This window comes from Ceratotherium simum, chromosome 23 (genome assembly GCF_057802395.1).
Source record: "Ceratotherium simum simum isolate JZ-2026a chromosome 23, ASM5780239v1, whole genome shotgun sequence".
Taxonomy (NCBI): domain Eukaryota; kingdom Metazoa; phylum Chordata; class Mammalia; order Perissodactyla; family Rhinocerotidae; genus Ceratotherium; species Ceratotherium simum.
In genome coordinates, this window is record NC_141922.1 from 35,400,156 (window position 1) to 35,424,129 (window position 23,974).

The window sequence follows — 23,974 nt, forward strand, 5'->3', positions numbered from 1 at the left end:
ATTACAATTAATAGATTATTAACATCATAGATGTACTCAAATATACAATAAAGAATGTCTCCAAACATGTCTTCTGTAAAGCCCAGGCTCATAAACATGTTATTGAAAAGTAATTAGCCCCACCTGATATCCCACTATTTTCCTCCTATTACATCACTCCAAAGTTTCAATAATTAAAAATATCCTCTACATATCCTACTTTTCTTTTAGAAACAAACAAATAAAAATATTTATGGAACACTAAAATTTAACATAGCATTTACCGCCTTAGCATACTGCATACTTACTCATGAAATTTAGGGTTTGAATTTCCGAGAATTTCTTAGTATATAGGAAAATGAACAATTTCCAAAATAGAAAAATCCATAAACATTTTAAACCATGACATTAATGCATTCTAATTACATTAATTTTCCTCTACTGCGTGCATAGTTTATATTCAGAGGGCTTAAGTGATAAAAATTATATATACTATATATGGAATACACAAATTAATAATATTAAAGGAGACTTTTAAAATTATGTTTGTGAGAATTTAAAATATTTTTTATACAAATATTGCATCGTTTCATGATTTTAATAGACAATGTAAATTATTTACATAGATATATATGGCCACAAACATATTCATGTAATCAGACATGATGGCAAACAAAACAAATAAATAATAGTTTATGACCAAGGATAATCCACATCACACAATATAGCAAGGAGAGATTTTTACCGTAACAATTTTTGCTACATATATCATAATATAAAACTAATTTTATACTTTATTTTTTTAAATCCCTTTAAATATATTAAGCTAATTATTATTTTCCAAATAAACTGATTCCTAGTTGAAAATCTGAAAAAAATGTGATATTTTTCTTACAACTTTATGAATATGTTTAAATTCCCAATGTGAATTCCAGTTTATTTTATTAAATTTTCATTACATAATTGTTTTACTAAAAGAGAATTCACAGATTAAGTCATTTGAACTATGGCGTTTTTCCTTGCCCTCCAGACTTATAGAACGTAACACTTTTATCTCAAAGCACCCTATTCTCCTTAATAGCACTTAATCACAATTGTAATAACTTTAGTATAATTATTTTTAATTTATGTAGTTTTGCCAGAATATAAGCTTGATGAGGGCAATTGCTGCATCTGTCTTGTCTACCCCAATAACTCAGTGCCAACCGCAATGCCCGGCATACAAGATAGCAATGCATATTTATTAATAAATTAATTTATACATTGGCATATTTAAAAATATAGATTTTAGAGCTCTAACATGAAATGAATCACCAAATAAAAATACATTAACACTGTTACTATAGACACAGCCATTTTATGATATATTATCAAAAACTCCATTTGCATTCAAAGTTGGTTTTTTTTTTGCTGAGGAAGATTCACCCTGAGCTAACATCCGTTGCCAATCTTTCTCTATTTTGTACGTGGGCCGCCACCACAGCATGGGCACCGATGAGTGGTATAAATCCGTGCCTGGGAACTGAACCCAGGCCGATGAAGCGGAACATGCCAAACTTAACCACCAGGCCACTGGCGCTGGCCTGCATTCTAAAATTTTGAATGAAATTTTCAATGTATTCTCATCTAATTACTGATTAAAAGTAGTACTGATTATTCAGTTGATTGATTATCTCTGCACTTTGCTTCTCTTCCTTTTACTCCTGGCTTAAGTTTTTGTCTTCTACTTAGTTAATCATATCTCTCCAAAAAAGAGAAGAAAGACAGAAGAAAATAAAATCACTTCATTTCAATTCATTGGTAGAATTAATGGTTTGAAGAGACTCTTTATTGAATTCATATACTATGCTATCATTCTTTGTTGTTGTTGGCAATATTTTTAGTTTCAAAAGTTGTAAATAAATTATTACCAATATATGGTATAATACCTCAATAGTGTTTGCAATTAAAAATAAGGAATGGTCTACAAAGACAAACTTTAAATAACATAGTGAGCTTTCTGTAGTACTTTTTAGGGAAGCAAGTATCTCTCCATTAAGGTACTTTAATTTGGGTCAAAAGAACCAAATGTTATATGTTATATATAAATGACTATTTGTGCTTAAATTAGTCCATTTTTTTCCTAAAGAAGTAATCTTAATAACAAAATAATTGTTCTTTTTCTCCAGAATATGTAGAATTAGTTTTCTAAACAAATCTTGAAATAAAGTGTTCACCACTCTAATCTAAATAGGCTCTACACACTGTGAAGTTCACACCAAAATGAGAAAAATGAGGTACAACAAGCACACACGTATTCAAAAAGCATGAAATGCAATGCTCAGGGTCTCATGCTTTCAGTGGTTTTCCAAACCCTGACAAACCTGGCTCAGATTGGTGTTTCTTTTTCGGCAATGGTTTGGCATCACTTATTGTACCATTCACCTTTTTCTGCTGGTCTTCCCATGTAACTTCTAGTATAAATCAAAAAAAATAATCAGAGCTTGTCAGAAACATTAGATAATTTGCATACTAAGAACCTGAAAATACTTCAAGGATCTAAATTTTTTCCCCTAAATTCTCCATAAACTTCAGTAATATGTAGTTAATGTTTTAAATATAGGAATGGGACATTTGATTTTTTTATAGATCTCAAAATCCAAAGCACTAAAATTTATCTCCAGTAAATGCCAAAATTTATTTTCAATAAAATAAATGGAGCCAAGTTTTGAAGAAAACGATAATTAAACCGGATTGACAAATAGTTTTTTTTCTTAGTTGATTTTAAATAATATTAATTTATTTCAGAAATAAACATTTTGCTCAACATAGTTTTATTGTGGTGAAATGAAATGTTTATATAGAATTAAAAGGCAGAGATTTTCATACATATTAAAAGAAAATCCATAAAGACATTTTAATATACAATAAGAAAAAATGGTTATTTATTTTACTACCTAATCTAGTCCTTTCATTAAATGACAGAAAAATTTATGTGCTATAGGATATTATTTCAATTAAAATTGGTAACGGTTTAGTATCATTGAATATGAGTTACCTGGCTTGTCTAAGATTATTTAGAATTATTTGTATTGTGGTATAATATTTATTCATTCAACAAATATATTTTCAGCACCTACTATAATCCAGGTATGTCTAGGCACTGGGGATATAACAGCAAACAAAATAGACAAAAATCCATGCTCTCATAAAGTTTATATTCTAGCGGGAGAAACAGATTATAACCAAGATAAATGTGTAAAATATTTTGTGACTTAGATATTGATAAGTGCTAAGAAGAAAAAACGAAGCAGGTAAAAAGTAAATGAAATGTCCAGGGTGTGAGGAAAGTCTGAATAGGGTAGTCATAGCAACCTTCATTAAGAAGGTAAGTTGTGAGTAAAGAACTTAAGGAAGTAAGGCAGTTAGCCATAGGGTTATTTAGGGAGAGGGCATTACAGGCAGAAGAACAGCACGTGCAAATTTCCTGAGGCAGAAGCATGTGTGACATGATCTAGAAAAGCACAGAGGTCCCTGTGGCTGGAGCAGAGTGAAGAGAGGAGAAAGTAGTAGAAAATGAGGTTAAAGAGGTTATGGACTGGGAAGTAGGGGGCGTACAGATCATGTAGGGCCTTGTAGGTCATGTATCAAAAGATCCACTGGTCAATATTTAATCTTAATCTCATAGTAGCATTCATAAACACTTAAGTATATGCACGCTTTTCTTTTTATTCACATGTTTCTAAAACTATACTATACTGCAACTTCAAATATAGGTGTTTTTGGATACACTACTATTTTTGGTTACTTATACTGCTAGAATTGACTGCATTAAGTGTAAGGGTTTTCTAGTTCCTAGACCTGAAATAAATGCTATTAATAATAAAACATTTTATTCTGGTCCAACATAAATCAGCTACTGCAAGGAAACAAACTCCTTGCTTTAGAGTATTAAAGTTACACTGAGGTGTGTGGTTGATCCCCTGATTTTCTAATTGGTAAAAAATCTGATAAAGAGGCAATAGGGATTCCCAAATGGTAAACAATCTGGATAAAGATGCTATATTTCAATCAACTGTTAGTGGAAAGAGAAATCTTTAAACTTTTAAAGAACATACAAATTTTCTTATAAATTCCAGGATTTAAGTCCTCTTTACTGATACGAACAAAGAAACCATTACGCTCCTTCGTCAAATTTAGTCTATAGGAACACAAAAAACAACAGACTAATTTCCTCATGTTGGGGAATATAATAAGCTCATTAATAATAAAGTATTTCTTGATTTTGAATGATCTGCATTTTTGGTTATCTACCAATAAACAATATGAAAGATTTTACAAGCATTGCAGAGTTGTTCCTAAAATCAAATTTTCTAAAATCCTACACATTTGTCATTCTAAAAAGTTGTTTCACCTTTCACCATTTGATAAATTTTGTGATGTTCCATAAACAGAACACACGCTACCTTTTGAAGTAAGATTGAATGTGTAGAAGTAGAAATGGTTGTTTTGAAAATGGTTCAGCCTATCCGTAAATTGGCAGAAAGCATCTTCTTAAGTGTGCAGGAAAAAATCTTAATACGTAACATGTTTAATTTTTAAACACTTTCTTTGAGTTGACAAACATTTTAGTTGAAGATAAATTGTTTATAGTCATTTGTCTTGTGTTGACAGAGTGAAATTAGCAAGTATTTGTTGAAAATCTATTATACGCCAGTAATGAAAAACGTCCCATAACCATAAATTTATAAACATCAGCTAATACAACAATGAAAGAGGACCTAGATCAAAGCTATCAAAGATTGACAGAAGAGATAATAGATATGTTACTGAAACGGGCCAGGAAAGGTAGCTTTTAAAAACATTTCTGCCATTTATCAGGTGTATAACCTTAGGCAAGTCTAACCTTAGGCAACTAAGGTGTATAACCTTAGGCCTCTAATTTGTTAAATTTGAAGTGAGAAAGCTGGTCCTGAAAATTTCTAAGGTTATTTCCAGCTCTAAGATTACAGAATTGCTCTTGTTTCCTATGACTGATTAGTCAGATTTTGTGGAAGATTACCTATACCAGAGATGACACTGAGATTTATAAGATTTTCCACAAGTTCTAAATGTGGCTATTATTAAACTCTATATTGAAACCTCTGTCTATTTTAAAACAAAATTAAAGTCATAAAAAGAATGGAATTGACTACCAACTCATTAATTCACATATCACCCAAAAAACAATGCTAAGAATTACCCACACCTAGCTCTCCTTGAATTTATAGATCATATAATTAAAATGAAACATTTAAAGTAATTAAAAGCAAACTAGTTTTATATCAGGAAAATGTTCAAATTGTTTGAAAGTTGTTTTAGTTACACTAAACAAAAACAGCAAAAATATCGCTGAGCATGTAACACCTTAATGATAGTCTTTTCTATTAAAGAACTATTGTGGCAATTTAAAAATAAAAGTCTTCTTAACGTTAAATGATAAAGATCTTAAAATGAAATTTAAGTACAAAGTGCTAGCCCATGATATTGTGCTATCTACTATGAAAGAGTAAAAACTGAAAATCAAAGATACATAATTGGCAGTTATTACTTTGAAAGAACATATGTCAAATTGCTCAGATGCAAACTAGCAATCTATTCAAGCACAGAAAAAAGTTTGTTCTAAGGAGAAAAATTTTTTTTCACCAATACTTTTATTTTTTAAAATTGTATCAAGCAAATATTCAGTTGTCAATTTACTTTGTAGATGTGAAAGCTTAGAGATTGATTTAATAAGTATTAGATAATTCGAAGAATGCTTTTACTCATGAAAACTTAACTATGAGGTGAGTTTTTTAAGAGATATAAGAAATCCACACGTCTATAAAAGAACTATATTCCAGCTGTCTTCATCGCACCATGTAGCCAATCCTATATCAACACTATGACTGAAAGAGCACAAATTCCTATATTAGCAAGGTTGTATTTGTATAACACTATATGTTTCAATGTGATTTCACGTTATAGCATAATATTTATATTTGATTCTACGAAACACAGAAAGGACCTTCTTTCAGGTAGTTTCTACAGATAAGAAAACACAGACCTGACTAACAAGGATAAGAACTGAACAGTTATCCTGGTTTACAAACAATTCCACATGTATTACTTCATTTGATTCTCAAAGCAGCATATTGGGAACGAAAGAAATACGCTAAGATTTCCTCTTCTCAGATGAACTAACTTGGGTTAAGGGCCTAGAGTCACACAGTTGGTACATAATAAAGGCAGGCCATGAGCCAGGGCTCCCAAATCTGTGCTCTTTCTCTGCTACCATGTCACCTTCCTGAGATTACGTTATTTTCAACAACAAACAGAAGATGGCCTTAGGATAGTATTTAGGAAATCAACAATGATATGGCTTGAACAATGGCTGAAGTTTGCAGAAAGGTATGAGGTGGAAGGGGGTTCTTTCCTAAATGTGATTAGTAAATTGAGACTTTGGAAGTATAGTGGAAATAAAATGAGCAAAAGGGGAAGAAAAGTAAAATAAGGAGAAATGGCCTCCAGGAAGGAAAGGAAAGGTTAGAAAAAGATATTAGAAAATATTTGTTTACAAGTACTTAATTTCTACAACTGATTCACTTAGACTTGTGGATTTGAATGGAAAGGGAACCTTTAAATGCATTTATTCCTCTTGGTTGCAGTCTCTGCTCTGGTTAGGGCGATCATATGGTGGATGACTGAAACACCCTAAATGGTCCTATGCCCTCAGTCTTTTCTCTTCCAAGCCCATCTTACTCATTGTCACCGAGTTACTACTCTATAATACAGATGTGATTGAATGCTCACCCTGCTCAAAAACATATGATAAATTCCTTGCTATTTTAAAGTATCCCTGAATTTCCCCCATATTAATTTTGGTCAATTAGTCATTCATCTAAGTTGGTAAGGAATGCTATATTTAGGAAATATTCACCAATGCCACTATAAAATTCATTCCTATCCAGATATGAATCAAATTTGGAAACTAAGACATGAGTACTGGGACCCTAGAAGCATTCATGAGAATACACAGAGGCAACAAAGCAAAGCCTGTCCACACTCTGTCACCCTAAATGCTATCCAATTCCTAGAATGCCTACAGACTGTCAAAATTATTTTATTTTTGGTTCCTTTGTAACGTGTTTTTGTTTTTTTCCCCTCTTCCTCCTCCTTTCCTTCCTTCCTTTCTTCATTTCTTTCTTACCTATAAGGTTATCTATATTGGAAATAAATAAAGTAAGCAACTATATATTGAGAAGGCTCAAAGAAACAAAATATTTTTCCTTCCATCTCATGTACCTTTAGGGATGTGACTTTTTAAGGTAGTATGGTAGGGGTTAGTCTATAATCTCAACAACAGTGAATGACTCACTAACAGCCAATTAGGAGGTTGTATCTGTTAAGTTTCCAAAAACAAACAAAATTAACAAACAACAGTAACAACACAAACAATAAATTGGAAACAAAACTATTTGAGACTTTAAACTATATCAGCCACATCTCCAAAATATACAGTTTCTGATAAAAATCCTTATAGGATCCTTTATTTTACAGAAGAGGAAACCAAGGTCCAGAGAAATTAAAAGCCTTGCCAGAGGTCATATGCTTGGGATAGAACTTCCAATAGAGTTCTCTAATCACTATGAAACTTGAAAAGTCCTAGTGGTTTAAATAGTTCACTGACTTAGAGAAATGGATTCTAAATATTTGCATATTGACTTTTACACATGGACTGAAACATGTACAAATATATTATTAGCAACTTACGCAATAACTTATGCTGCAATCCAATCTGATTTATTTCCCCTTGGTATTGTTTCTTATGCAAGTTATGTGATCAAGAACAGCATCAAGATTACTAATTTCCTAAAAACTACTAAACAATATGTACTGAGTAATTGGTTCAAGGCGATGATCATAATCAGGCTTAATTTTACTTGAAATCTGAAGTTTTCAGATTGTGTGCTGAAAAAACAAAATTATAGCAAGACGTCACTAAGAAATAATAGTAATAATAGCCAACACTTACCTGGTACTTATTATGTGACAAGTATTGTTCTAAGCAATTTAAATATATCAAATTACTTAAGAAAGTAAATTTATAGTGTATCTACATAGCAAGTAATGTTTTTTAGAATAGACTTGGGGCTACTTCAAGGCAGAGTTCGCCATTACCACCCTTCCAAGGTTATCAAGTGCTCTACAACATTTTTCAGCATCTCTCTTCCCACATCCGACTTTCTCCACTCACAGGCTCTAACTTGCTTCCTATGAAGATTTGTATGTGATAATAGCTCAGGACCGTACCCTCAGGAATATTTACATTTTCCAGTGTTCTGGAAAGCCTGAAAGCTTTATATTATTAATTAAGCCATTAGACACTATCATAATATGACATACTATGGCAAGTAGTGGGAGAAATAGTCAGGGTTAAAAATCTACTCAGAACCCCTCAAAACTTAGCTCTTCTTTATATGTATAACAATCCTAAGACCTTTTATGTAGTGACATGATATAAAATAACTTACCAGCTATGTTTTATTTGTTATTATCATTATATTATTATTTTTTTCTTAGGAGCTCCCTCAAAGCGAGGAATATATCTTACTCATCGTTGCATCCTCAGTGACCACCCAGTACAACACACTGAAAATAGCAGATATTGGTTGAATTGAATGAAACAGTCAGCTAACGTCTAAAATAAAACAAATGGTTGAAACCCATGCAAGGAGAGTGTCATTCACCTGAAGAGGTGTAGTATACAAATGCACGAGAGTGGAAGTCAGACTAGAGATCTGCTACTATGTGGACTGACGAAAGCTAATTATCGGGGGCTGCCCAGTGGTGCAAGCAGTTAAGTGCACGCACTCCACTGCGGCGGCCCGGGGTTCACAGGTTCGGATCCAGGGCATGCACCGTCGCACTGCTTGCCAAGCCATGCTGTGACGGCATCCCATATAAAGTAGAGGAAGATGGGCACGGATGTAAGCTCAGGGCCGATCTTCCTTAGCAAACAAAAAGAGGAGGATTGGCATCGGATATTAGCTCAGGGCTGATCTTCCTCACCAAAAAAAAAAAAAAAAAGAAAAAAAGAAAGCTAATTATCCTCTAGAATTCTGCTCCATTATCAGTAAAGAAAAGCAGTTTTAATAAAAGATTTATAAGGTTCCTTCCAAATCTAAAAGTCTTGATGCTAAATCTAGGAGTCAAGCCACAGAAAACGAACAGATATCTTGGTAAACTATAGGCAGATGGTTCAGGCCCAGATGGCTCCACATAGCCAATTGGCAGATTTAGATTTAGAAGACAAAGACTGAACACAAAGTTTCCCACACATCCTTCATGTATTCTCTTCCCCTCAACTTTCCTCTCGACTCGAGATTTTTATTTCTTTTCTTCCCTTTACAGCCAAACTCTTTCAAAGGTGTCTATATTCACTGTCTCCACTGCTCTCCTTCTTTAAATCCACTCTAATCGGCCTTTTACCCCCTATCATTCCATCAAAACTGCTGTTAATGAAGGGTAACACAATGATTTCCTACTTGCTAAAACTAGGGATCATTTCGCACTCTTGATAATTCTCTCCTGCTTCAAGTACTTGCTTTACTTGCATTCAAAGACACTGTATTCCATGGTTGTCCTCTTATCTCTCCTCCTACTCTTTCTCAGTCTCTTGCTGCTTCATCTCCTCAACTTCTAAATATTAGACTAGTTCAACTCACAGTCCTCGGACCTCGTCGTCTAGCTTCTACACTTGTTTTCTTGGTGATCTCAACCAGTCTCATGGTTTTAAATCTCTCTTTTTATAAGGATGACTCCCAAACTTGTATCTACAGTCCAAATGTCTAACCTGAAATCCAGATCATATTTCAAACTGCCTATTTGACATCTTATCTTAGATGTCTAATAGCATCTCTAACTTATCATATCCAAAACTGAGCACCTGATATTCCCACAAATCTATTCTTCTCAAGCTTTTCCCTACATCAGTTACTAGAAATTCCATATTTTTCCAGTTATTCAGGCCAAAAACTTGGATGTCATCATTGAATCTCTCTCTTTCTCCTTGTCAGGTAATTCTGTTGGCTCTATCTTTAATACCTAGCCAGAATCCAACTACTCCTATCACTCTGGTCTAAGCCACCATCACCTCTTTCCAGGGTTATTGCAAAAGCCTCCTAACAGTTCTCCCTGTTTCCAATCTTAATTCTTTCAGGTTATTCTCAACATAGCAATTAAATTGATCTTATTAAGAAATAAATGGTATTGTGTCACTTTAATCAAAATCTTCCCATTACACTCAGTAAAAAACAAAATCTTAAGATTGATCTATAGGTCATATACGAGTCACCCCCACTCTCTTTCTGGCTACACCTACAACCATTCTCCACCTTGCTCACTCTGTCACACTCAACAATACAAGCTTGCTCCCATTACAGAGCCTTCACACTTGCTGTTCCCTCTGTCAGAAACACACTTATTTCCCAGATCTTCACGTGGTAATTCTGTCACTTTATTCAGGTCTCTGCTCAAATATTACCCAGGTGAGACTGCTTCTCAGAATACATTATCAAGAATCATTTACCCTACTCTCTTGAACACTATCTATCCCATTATCCTGATTATTTTTCTTCTTTGTACTTGTCTGAAATTACATGGTATGTTCTTTTATTTATGGTTTGCTTCCCTCAATAAACGTAAAGATTATGAAGGCAGGAAGCTTGTTTGACATGTATACTAGTATATCTCCAGCACCCAGAACAGAGACTGGAACATAGTAGGTACTCAAAAATTACTGACAGAAAGAATGAATAAATAAATTAAAAAAATATATAAGTAGCTAGAACTTACCAATTATGCTGTTCTTTGAGTTTTAATTTATAGTGCTATGCTATGGAAAAAGCACAGTCTCATTTTAACTCATTAGAGGTATGAAGAACCAATGTATTAAAAGGGATTGGCTTAGGTAAACAGTCATTTGAGAACTCAGAACCAATTCCATGTACTAAAGAATTTGACCTTAATACAGGGTTAACAGAGAAGCTCTGGCTGACGGATCACATAGCTCACTAATTGAAGGGCAATGTACACTATGTCTTTTCCAAAATGATACGTGGGCACTCCATAGCAAGATGTAGAACAAAGCTATCTTCGTTATTTCCTCCCTTTGCATTTTAAATCAGCAGAGAAGATGTGGATAAATCCACTACTCAACTCAATCCTTGGGCATTTCCAACACATGGTTACAGTTGGAATTCATAGTTACCTTTTTTATTCATTCTGAATATATAAGAGTATACATATTCTTTTGTCTCTCCCAAAAGAAAACAGCAAAAGGAAATATTAGATACCTAGACCATAATTACAGGTAGACCACCAAAAGTTAAACTAAATGAAAACAAGAGTTAGCATATGTAAAATATACAGAGTTCTCATCTTTCAAATTTTTATACATTAACTTCTTTCTAGGTCCAACTATATCATATGCAGGATTGGTCTACATTACAATAGTGATGTTTTGCAGTGGAAAGGATTTTTATATAAACGATAAAAAATAAACTAATAATGAGTGTGAGTGAGGTCCCAATAATCATTGTGAGTACAACCTTTACTTGCAAGATCAAAGGAAATAAGAAAGCAGAAGAGCCTAGAGGTGAAAGATTTAATAGTATGCAGGGCCAACTAGAGATTAGGAAATTAAAAAAGCCTGCTGAGAGTACTTCTCAGTTAAAATTTTTAGCTTAGTGACTTCATGTGAAGCAGATACTATCCTGATACATTTAAATGCACTTAAATACAAAATGGCATTAAATGTTCTTAAAACTTGTTGCATCCTAATAATTGACTGAACATTTAAGAAGATGTATTTACTCTTTCAGATCACTGACATATATTTAAGTACATATGAACATATACCTTCATAGCTAAGCAAAAATAATGGAGATCAAGAAATAGATAAAAATGACAAATATGTAAATATGGACTGAGAGCTCATTTAAATTTTTACTGTTTTATGAAGACTATTCATATTTTACAATAGTTGACAGTTTTATTTATTTTGTGACATTATTTTCACTTTTTTATAATATCCTAGCATATTTTAAGAATTTTTTCCTTGGAGTGGTGTTAATGAATAATTAACTCTCCACAGCAAGAAAAATTATAAAACTATTGGAGTGTTAGGATGGCTGGATCAAAATGTCTGATAAAATAAGTGTTGGCGAGGATGTGGAGAAAGCGGTCCCCTTGTTTACTGCCAGGGGGAATGGAAAATGGTGCAGCCACTTTGGAAAACAGTCTGACAGTTCCGCTAATGATTAAACATAATTACGATATGACTCAGCAATTCCACTCCTAGGAATATACACAAGAAAAGTGAAAACAATTATGTACACAAAAACTCGTACACAAATGTTTACAGTAGCATGATTCATAATAGCCAAAAAGTAGAAGCAATCCAAAGGTCCTTCAACTGGTGAATAGATAAAGTGTGGCCTATCCACACAATGGATCTGATTCAGCCATAAAAAGGAATGAAGTACTGACACATGCAGATTGCTGGCCACCAGGGGCTGGGAAGCAGGGAATGGGGAGTGACTGCTAACAGGTATGAGGCTTCTTTTGGGGTGATGAAAATATTCTAAAATTGATTGTGGTGATGGACGCTCAGCTCCGTGAATACACTTAAAACACTGAATAGCACAGTTTAAATGGGTGAACGAAAAAGCAGGCATGAAAATCCAGCTGTCTTCTGGAGTCTTCTGTGAGGCCACATAGTAAAAAGATTTGCAATAATGTAAAACAAAACCACTCTTCTTGCTTATTTTTCTTGTTTGTTTTGGAAAATAAAGTTATCTTTCATAAAAACAAAACAAAAAAATTATTTTAGTGTTAATTAGGTCTAACTAAATCACTGAAGCACAAAACTATTCATTTCTTAATTTGGCCCAATAACAAGGCAAAATTGTTACGATATAGAGAAATTTTAGAATGTTGACTTTTTTTATGTAACTATTTTAAAATGCTGACGTTCTAAATCAACATGTGTAGCTATACGTATTTGATTATCAATTACTACAAAACATATATACAATCCTACTGTTTTTGACAGAACATAGTTGTGGTGGGTTTCAGAATTAAGTCACCAATTATTATAGAAAAACTAAATCTAAGTATTAAAATCAATCATCTTTTTTTACTAGCCTAGGTAATATATTAATTCACGTGTATAGAAGCATGAAAAATCTACAAATATTATAAATGTTCGTTTAATATTGTTGAACTCATAATTCAGTTCATTTTCTACTTTAAAATTTTGCTTTAAAATATTTTTAAATAGTTCAATTTTAAAACAATTTCTGGATTGAAAAATATCTATGTTGTGTTTTTCTAAATGCATGATAACATGACCTTTTTCTAAATGCATGATAACATGACCATCACTATTTTCCTCAGAATCTTACTCCTTAACATGACCAAAAAGCAAAACTTCTGATTTTAATGCCATGCATTTCAATCGAATAGAATTGTACCAGGATCCAACAATAAGGTAAGTATTTTAAAGACAAATTTCATATTCAGAAATATATTTTAAAAAGAGAAGATGCTTTAAATATTGGATAACTTAAATTGGGACTAATATTTATATTTATGCTTATTTAATTTAAGAAAGCATATTCACACACGTCACAAATGTCAATACTGAATGTCTAATATATAGAAAGGCACTATTAACTTCATATTAAACTTGCCTTTTTTCCCATTATTAGGTGGGCTTGGTGTTTCTCCCTCATTGTCTTTGTAACAGTGAAAACAGACAATAGTGATTAATAACTAAGGTCATTAACAACCCAAATAAAAACCAAGCACACCACAAAAGATGACATCACACACGGGAAACAAATCCATGCACTAAACATGACACTTCACATTAATGAACACAAGAGTAAAGTATATCCTTCCTATCCTATAAGAAAAGTAATAAAAACAAAAATAAAATGAGGAATAATGGATATAAAATGAGTCATTTTATAATAAGTTAGAAAGATTGTATTTATGGTTTTATGCTAATTTAAGAATTGTTGTAATTCACTCATTAGGTGAATTTTGAGAATAAACCGTAGGCGACAAACTGGTTCAATTAATGGCCTTCTTTGTCTTAATGAAGTTAAAAATAAATAAAATTGATATTGACTACTGCTGAAGTCCCCAAGCTAACGATATCCTAAAAAATGACTACTGTGGAAGCCAATTCACGAACAGTGTGAAAGCCGTTAAGTACTCGTATGGACTAGAATGACAATATATAGGAATGGGCAAATAGGAAAACATTAACTGTACAGCTAAATCAAAATGAAATTCATTCTTACAGTATTTCATGAAAATGTTATTCTTATCGCATTTCAGGAAAATGGAAAATGTGCGACATTCTAGTATTTAGTATACTAGATATTCAGAACAGAGATAGTTATATATTTCTATAAATATGCATCTAAACTGGTCTTCACTTTCATTATTAGATGCACTCTGATGATTTTTCTCATCTTTATGACATTAGAAATAGTTACTGAAAATTAGCAACTGCAGCTTAAGAGTCTTCTATCTTAAAGTACAAACACCACTGAGAGAATGTAGCCATGAGAATACATCTCATGCACAATATACATAATGGCATGCTTTCATACAATGGTAAAGGAGAGAACAAAAGGCACATAAAGTACACTCTACTATTCATGCATAAAAAATGATGATGAGTTAAACATGATAAAATTAGATCTAAAGTTATTCTGCATTGTTCAAAGAAATTTAAATTTTTTAAAAACTGACAGCTATGATAAATTAAGATTCAATTCTGAGTTTCAAGAGAAAATCTGATAAAAGAAGTGTATGAATATATTTACTGATTACATAATATTTTAAGTTTTAAAATCCTTTCATAAATATTCTGACACAGAAAGTAGCAAAAATCATGATACATAAACATAATAGGGACATAAAAAACATTACAACGAAGGATCTCCATACCATTTAGAGGGAGGTCTCTTTGGGGAGAAATAATAAATACTAGAGAAATATTGAGCTGGGATGAAGAAGAGGAACCGATAGTTAATTATTCTTATTTTAGGAAAATAATTTTATGGATAAAATGATGATAGTCTCTGAAAGTCTAAAGAATTAAAATTTGGGGATTTATATTCAGCTCTATATTTACTTGTAATTTGCCTCTACAAAATCAAAATTATTGAGAGAAGAGGCTAGGACTTCAACATACTGTTATTCAGGTAACACATGGTAAAATATAGCGTTCTAGTAGGTACTCAATAAACATTTTTCAATAAATAAATGAACAATGTAAAGCTGGCTAAAGATAAGTACAAATCTTGGTCAGAGGCATTGTCTATAATTCTAGTTTGATTTAAACATTAAGGAAAATTTCAAATAGGTGAATTAAATATTCTGATAAGTTACCTAGACAGCTTATGTAATATCTCTCTATTAATAAAATTAGGTAATTTATTTTAAAATTAGTACTGAAAAACAATCTGCTCTTCATTGTGCGTTTATCAATTTGGAGTCTCAAGTCTTGTGTGAAACTGAAAAGTCATGCATCTACAACATTCCATGATGATTTTAGACACACACCCGCCTCGACCTTTTCACCCCGCTTTTCTGCCCCCTGCTCTTCCACGTGCCCAGTTCCTTCATCGACTTCTGTATTTTCAAAGTAAAAGTAAGGAAAAAGATAAGACCAGATGTACATAGTTGTTACTCTTAAGTGAAACAAAACAAAAAATTTCAAGTTAGTCATGATATAATGAGTGATTATAAGGAGACTAATAGATTATTTTTCATGAGTTTCTGACATGTTATGGAAGCAAATGAGTATACTATTAATAAATTATCACATCTTTTCCTTTTATGATGGCTTCAATTTGTAAAAGAAATTGTAGCCCCCCAAAATATTGCAATATGTGATAACTGTGTAAAGCAGGCAAAATACTTTGTCTACAAACTTGGTATATTCTTAGAAAAATAATGTTATATAACTTTTCTCCTAGAGAAACAAAAAATAATGTTATAAACTCTTTTATTTTTAAAAAGTCCAGTACATCAAAATTAGGGGAAAATAAAACAATAATAATCATGCCTCACAGTTGTTCAGTACATTGCACTTTCCTTACATTGCTCCTATTGTCTCTGGTTCTCAGACAGAGAGAAGATGGCTAATACTGTACTGCTATCAAGACCAACATATATAAGGTTTCATTTAATTAACAGACTAAAATACAACATCACCAAAATCAAAAGGAATTAAATTAGGACTTGCTCATTTTTTAGCTGTTGAACAGGATTAGAAAATAAACACATTATTACTTTGATTCTAAAATAATGCCATTAAATTATTGCTTCTGACAAATTTTTAGGAGATAATCCAAACATAATTTGATTTAGACCATCAATTTTGGGTTATGTACTTTTAATTTCAGTTAGAAGTTGAAGATTTCTAAAAGAGATATTATAAATCTCCTTTAAATCTAAAGAGAATTACACAATTACGTATCTACTGAAGTCTTCATATCAACATTTATGAAAACACTGTTAAAATCATCCATACTTTTAAGCAAAACAAAACCAACAAAAACCAAAAAACCCTTTTACTTCATACTGGAAAGGATAAGGGAGGTTTTGGCTCTCCTCTCTTTCATTTATAAAAATGGAAAAGTCACAATTGGGGACACTAAAGGAAAACTGTGGTTTTAATAGACTCTACAGGGTAAAAAACAGATAGTAAAAAGAATGTTTCTTGACAAGCTCATTAAAAATTTCCTCAATCCTGACTTTCAGTAACAGCTCTATGTCAGTTTTCTGGTATATTTATTATTATAAAGAATGGAGGTACTCATGTCCCAATAGACTATTGCTATAAAAGATATTAAAATTGAATTTTTAAAAAATTGTGACATAAACTATGTTTCTGACTTCTCATGCCAACAAATGATGTCAAAATTCTATGTTTAAAAATCTTGGATGGGGCTGGCCTGGTGGCGCAAGAGGTTAAGTGCACGCGCTCCCGCTGCAGGGGCCTGGGGTTTGCCGGTTTGGATCCCCGGCGCGCACCGACGCACTGCTTGTCAAGCCATGTTGTGGCGGCGTCCCATATAAAGTGGAGGAAGATGGGCATGCATGTTAGCCCAGGGCCAGTCTTCCTCAGCAAAAAGAGGAGGATTGGCAGATGTTAGCTCAGGGCCCATCTTCCTCACAACAACAACAAAAACAACAAAAAGTCTTGGAGAGACAAAAAATTCCATATGGACTACAGAACTTTCCTTACGAAAGTACTTTTAAAATTATATATCCTCATTCTTATGCAAATAATTGAGAACTATAGAAATGCTGGGAAATCTTTATATCAGGCAGCATAACAGACCATTAGTCACAAGAGCACTAAGTTGCTTAAAATCACAGTACATAGTAAATAGAAAGGACCACAAAATAGAAGTTAATAATCATTCAACTACAACCAACACAAACACAACTTGTTCCTAGTTATATAAGGCAATGAAAGTACTGCTGCCCAAATGCAATGCACTTAGAAATTTCTTACAAATAGGTTATAGAAATATGAAAATCAATATAAACATATATAGAAAGATAAGATTATCTTAGTGGTACTTTATACACTATTTGAAGTAGCCTTTCAGTTTTTAAATAAATATTTCATGCATTCATTCAACAAATATTTATTGAGGGCCCATAATGTGCCAGGCATTATTCTATATGCTGGAGATTTATCAGTAAATAAAAAAGACAGTTAACGATCCTTTAAAGTTACAAAGTCAATTTCAGAATTCTAAAATTAGCAGAGGTATTTTTATTGTCCTGTAAAAGGTATGACACTCCATATATCACGACTCAATATTTTTTCTTGTGTCATAAAACTACATATTTAACTTTCCTATACTATAAGCAGTGTTGCTACAACATGAAAAATGATGTGGGAAATACAAACCATAATCACCATCTAATTAAAAAACTTTCTTTTCTAGAAAGCCAAATTTAATCATTAAAAGATCATCATAAATACAAAATGAAATATATGATGATAAATACAACTAAACTAAGTATACATCCTCAACGACATAAACACAGACTGCAATTGATATCTTTGGTTAAAGTCTTGCACAAAACATAGAATTCCACTTAAAATGTAAATTAAATTTTTTAAAAAGAGGAAATTTTATTTTGTCATTTAAAACAAGAAACTCTGCATTCTTACCTGACTAAATAAAAGAAATTTAACTCCTTGGCATAATTTGCAAGTAAAACAAAAGTCAAATACTTTATTAGAAATCATAAAACAAAATAATTTTACTGTATATAAAAGTCTATACAATGGAGGGACATCAATTGCAGTTGGGTTTATTTTTGCTTACATAGCCCCCCAAAAAGGCTGTCAGCACAAAACAAACCCTCCTTTATGTACAGACCTTCATAAGGTTCTATCTCCTTGACTCCATTGTCTAGGAAAAACAAAATAAAAACAAACAAAAAAGGGAACCAAAGCACAGGGGTTAAAAACAACAGAAATTTCCAAAGGCACAGAACGTATCATCTATTAAAGAAGAGTTAAATGATTATTTAAATATATATATTTTTTTGGCAAAGCATTTCCAGTCATCAAATAAAGGGATCATTTGAAAAATGAGGCTAAAAATTATTATAGTCTATCATCCATGCTTTCACAGGTCCTTTATCCAAGAATTTACAGATGTTTGGGGAGTGTGTTCATCTATGTGTAAGCAAATAGTGCTTCTTATATAAAAATTTGAAAGTATTAAAAATATCAGTACAACATGCATCTTTCTTTGTATATTTATGATTACCTTTTTCTGGTACTCCAGTTTTGAGAAGGATCACCATTGTTGTGCATCAGCTAACCAGTCCTTTGCAGTGTGTGAAAATTGATTTGGCTAGTTACTAATAAACTTTACGTAACTATCAACAATTACATAAACTTAGTTGTAGCAAAGAAATATCATCCAACTGCTTATTTAATAGGATTAAGTTTACTTTTTAAAATGCATTTATTCAAATTTGAAAAATGTGCAAGAGCAATAATGGTAGGTTATTTTATCTTCAAATATTACTAACTTTAAATACAAAGTATATAATTTTTATAAATACATTTGTAAATATAACTACTAGCAAATGCAGCTAAGGGATTCAATTAACAAAAGAAGAAAACTAACACTAAGGTAGTAAAAAAAAATCTAGCTTCACCTTAGTTTCCATGTGTATTTCCTATATGACATAATTAGAAATAAAACTTACTTCTCTCCAGTGTCCCCTTTGGTGGAAGTTGTGGAAGTTGTCGGCCCCTTCGTCCTGCCACTGGAGTACTTAATGGACTGGTTTGGACAGACCCAGTACGAGGATGAGATCTACGAGATAGACCATTAATATTCATTTTCAATAGAATGAGTTAAATGCTTTCAATACATTTGGTTCATATGATAGCTGTATAAGTTCAATTTTAAGAGAAGTTTAGCTGCTGGTTAAAAGGTTAGGAAAGTAGGACAAAATATGGATATTTGAATGATTATTTGAATAGCAAAAGATGTTCATATTTTTGTGTAATATGCATACATACACAGATACATGCACACAAAATCCTACAGTAAAATCCATGGAATTATTAATGTAAATTAGTATGCTATCCATATGAAAGCAAGAGGAGAATTCTGCAGCTCAAAAAATAAAAGATTATGCTTTACATTTCTTTCTACCAGATTCCAAATTCTTAACACTAACCTCCCTCCCTTGATCCAAAGAGATTTTTACTCAGGCTTATAGTAGATATCCCTTTGTTAGAAAATATCTCATGAAACTATAAATAAACCCCTGAACAATTCAAAATTCAGCTAAAGAAGATACTGGTTAATACATGATATTAGTATTGATAGAAAGAAACTAAAAATCTAGTTTTATTTATTGTCATTAGGATGATTATTCCAAAAGGGATGTCTAATGGACAACAAACAATTTCTCATTCTGTAGGAGAAGAACATGATAGTTATGAGGTGCATTATGTGGGGATTGACCCAGGACTCCTGATAAATGAGAAATCACAAAACAAATGCAATCAGGACAGTTAATAAACAAATTACAATGGTAGCCACACACTATTATATCCGCTGAATATAAATAGTGTGCTTACACTGAAAAGGTTAGTATTGATTGTTATTAGTGATCAGCCAAGGATGATAGAAGAGACCATTTAGTAGCTGGAAAAATAAAATGGTGTGCTGGTGGGGCAAAGGGGAAGTTAGTCTGATTGATGTATCTTTCACCTCGATAAGGCAGGTGAAGGAGGGGCAGATCTTCCAGTCATTAATGAAGGCATCGACCTCATGAGGTTTGTATCAGGACGTTCAGTGGATCTGGAGCGGGTGGTGGTCCGCTCTGGGAGAGGCCGTTGTTCTGTTGATCTGGATCTGTGATATGGCTGTCTATCTGCTGCTTCACAATCCCTGAAACGTTAGTCAAAAAGCAGCTCAGTTGATCTTTAGTGCCCTTCTGCTACTTGGTTATGATGCATCAAACTGATTTTGAAAAATTGTTTAAAATTATTGCGTAAGTAAAAAAATTTCTCTTCCCCAACATATTTTGAGCAAATTCTCACTAAACTTCTTAAGAATTTCTAAGGACCCCGAATCTGCCTTTAATAGCAATTCCCAGTCAAGATAACAGGAGTTGCTCAGTTATAATCAATGACAAACAAAACTATCTCCTTTCCAAAATAAATCCTCTAAATGGAACATGTGAAATATGTGAAGTACTCTATTTTAAAAGAATTCAATGATTTTTCTTAACATTTTCAAAAGAGTGAAGAAAAGCACATAAGCACTAATTCTCAAGCCCCTAAGGCTTACTAGCATACCAACTAAGATATAAAAAGGCTTTCAGCACAATCTTAGTGTACTGATGCACCTGCACATTCAAACAGAAGAATCAAAGTATTATAAGAAAACAGTGCAACTTTGCAGTCTGTAGCCATATTTAAACATGGTCCACAAGAAAAACCACTGTACAGAAAACTGTTTAATCAGCCAATCTATGCCATCTATCTCAGAGCACTTTAGCAATGCCCACCAATACAATTCAGAGTAGGTATTAACTGATTTTAATAATAATGGTTCTGAAACAATGTGATTTCTTTGACCACATATAAATCCAATATCAAAACCTAATCCTTGTTGAAACAAGTATACTTAAATTTAAATAACCTATTATTATTGATTTTTGCATCTCAGGAGTCTAGCATAATAATTTTACACCTAACATGTGATCAAAAAATGTTTTCTAACACCAGCCCCACTATCTGTGAGACAACTTTAAAAACACTAGCTTTGGCTCTAGAACTCCAAAGTAAGGCATACTCCAAAGTATGTGTCAAATTAAACTATTACCTCGCCACCTAGTTGTAACCAAAATGGAAATGCTTCTATTATTATAGATAGTAAAGCAAGCATTAGTCTCCCTCAAGACTAATGTATCAAGGACTTCCACTTTACCTATAAATTCTCTCAATCTTATTTTTGATAATGAAAAATACAAGCAATTAAAGAAAAATAAGAAAAGAAAGGACACAATTTCTCAAATGTAATTGATTATATGCCATACAATTTTGGACCAGTAGACATTAGATTAGACAACTTTAGGAAGTGAATACTGGGTTTATTCTACAACATGTCTTGTGATTATCTTACACTTTCAATTCATAGGGTAACATATAAGTGAAATAATTTTAAAATATTTTTAAGTCCATGTACCATAATATGGTTGAATTCCTAAGATAAGTTTATAATTTTTGTATAAGTGTATCTAGAATATGTCAAAAAAGCTGACATTAAATGTAAATACACATACAATATTCAATTATTTGTCAAAGAGAGAAATGAAAAAGGCAACCTGATAGTGTAAAAAATCATAATTCTATTTTTGTTCCTGAAAAGCTATTTTAGAGAGAACACTTCTCTTTAGAAATAAATATGCCCAATACTTTGTTAAATGTTTTTGGTGTACATATCTTTGAATATCTTCATCACAATAGATAACCAGAATCAAAGGGATATATATATCTTAGATTCCTTAAAATCTATTTTTGGAGATATATATCTTAGATTCCTTAAAATCTATTTTTGGAGAGTACCAATCTTTACAATATTTGCAGATTTCCTATTGTCTTAAGCTAATAATAAACATATCTCATTATGTAACATGTGGTAACAAAACTTTGTGGAATATTTATGACTATCCAACAGAAAATTAGGCTAATATTTCATGTATTTATGCAAAAATTGATTTATTCTTATTCCATTAAGCAACTTTTCCAAGTAGAAAATGAAATGTTAGGGTATACACTTTCACTTCTTGGACACTATATTTTTAATAATTGAAAAATATAATTGTGAATGAAATCTAGAGAATTATTTCAACTGTGCTATGTTCTAGGTCCCTAAAAGAATGCTATTATTTATAAAGCAAACAAGGTTACTCCTTAGGAAATATCCCTTAAAAAATATTTCTTTAGTGAAAAAGTTGTTTAAAGACTGTAGTCAAGGTTTTAAATTTTATTTATATTTTTTCTCCATATTCACAAATAATATGAATTATATGATTTCCATAGTGCGAAATGAAAATCAGTTAATAAATTAAACACGAGAAGAACTACAGTAGAAGGTAGAAATTTGCTGAAATGTGCCACCATGGTTAAGGGGAATGGGAAGCTACCATATTTTAAATTTGGATAACACAATAGAAGGTCAAGCTAGGCTCTTGCTCCCACAATCAGATAAGAATAGGTTTTAATAGGTAAGAACTAAGATTACTGATGAGAAAATTGAAAGCAGCAATGCCTAAGTCTCATATATAATACCCAATCTCACAGCAGGCTGTTTAAGGGATTGAAATACAAAACTTGACAACTTCCACCTAAATTCTTAGGGTATTTTGAGTTTAAGATGTGAACTTATAAATAATTAATTTTGATTAGTAGCAACTGAGACCTGGGAAATAACAGATAATCATTTGCAAGGCATAAAATATTTTAGTGCCTACCCGGGGTTCTTAACTTCAGGTCTGTATTTCAACATAAGCAGTTTACTTTATAACTCTACTTATTTACTTTATTTTTCTTCATGCATTTTAAAACACTATTTTTAAAAAAGTGGCCATAGGTTTTACAAGACTGCCAAAGGGCAATCCATATAAAAAGCTAGGAACCACTCACCTGTAAATTTAATGCTTTCTTAGGCAAATAACTTGGTTATCTTTTAAAGTGATTTAATATCTGTCATTGTTCTATTTTTTTAATAAATTGTTTATATTTTCTAATATGTGTTTAAAATAGTTCAGTTTTTGTATGTGTCATTTACCGGGATAGATACAGATTACTGTTCTGCATGATTTAATGGCTTCTATTTAAACAGCAAGCATTTGCGGAAATACAGTTTAACAGCCCTTCTGCTTGTGGAGGGGCTATAGTTGCTCTTAAAAGATTTTTTAAATTTCCAAGTATCTGGCACAACTTCCTACTTATTTCATCACCTTTGCTACCTACTTCCCCTATAGTCAAAGTACGAGGGAGTTATGCAGTATAATAGAGAATAGGCCAGTGGGCTTTCTTTTCTATAACCACTTATATTAAGCCATCACAATGACAGAACTCCAGAGCAACATAAGATCAATGTAGAGCATCTCTCTAGATATGATAGAAAAATACTAAGAATACTAAAAAAAAATAAAAAACAACCAGCACGATGTAAAGTTTCAAGCTAATATTCAAAAAATTGTCCTAGAATGACAAACCTTATAGTCCATGTTAAAGCAGACAGACTTATTTCATGTTTATATTGTAAAGATATCGTAAGTAAATGTAATAGGTTTTCTTGAAAAATGAACTTATAAAAATTAAAGCTATTTAAGAATT

General features: G+C 32.2%; 1 protein-coding gene across 8 annotated transcripts in view; it reads right to left on the reverse strand.

The window, feature by feature from the left end:
* The window catches only part of RIMS2 (regulating synaptic membrane exocytosis 2), a 617,446-nt gene that overhangs the window by 190,440 nt on the left and 403,032 nt on the right, over window positions 1-23,974 (reverse strand). For 4 of the 8 annotated variants that reach the window (XM_087447558.1, XM_014788104.2, XM_087447555.1 and 1 more), the window contains 3 exons: window positions 20,334-20,513; window positions 19,315-19,424; window positions 18,471-18,503 (listed from right to left, as the gene is read on the reverse strand). In XM_087447558.1, coding sequence (XP_087303684.1) covers window positions 18,471-18,503; window positions 19,315-19,424; window positions 20,334-20,513 — 323 coding nt within the window. The remainder of the gene's footprint in view (window positions 1-18,470; window positions 18,504-19,314; window positions 19,425-20,333; window positions 20,514-23,974) is intronic. The other 4 variants (XM_087447556.1, XM_087447561.1, XM_087447557.1 and 1 more) reach the window with 1 other exon arrangement.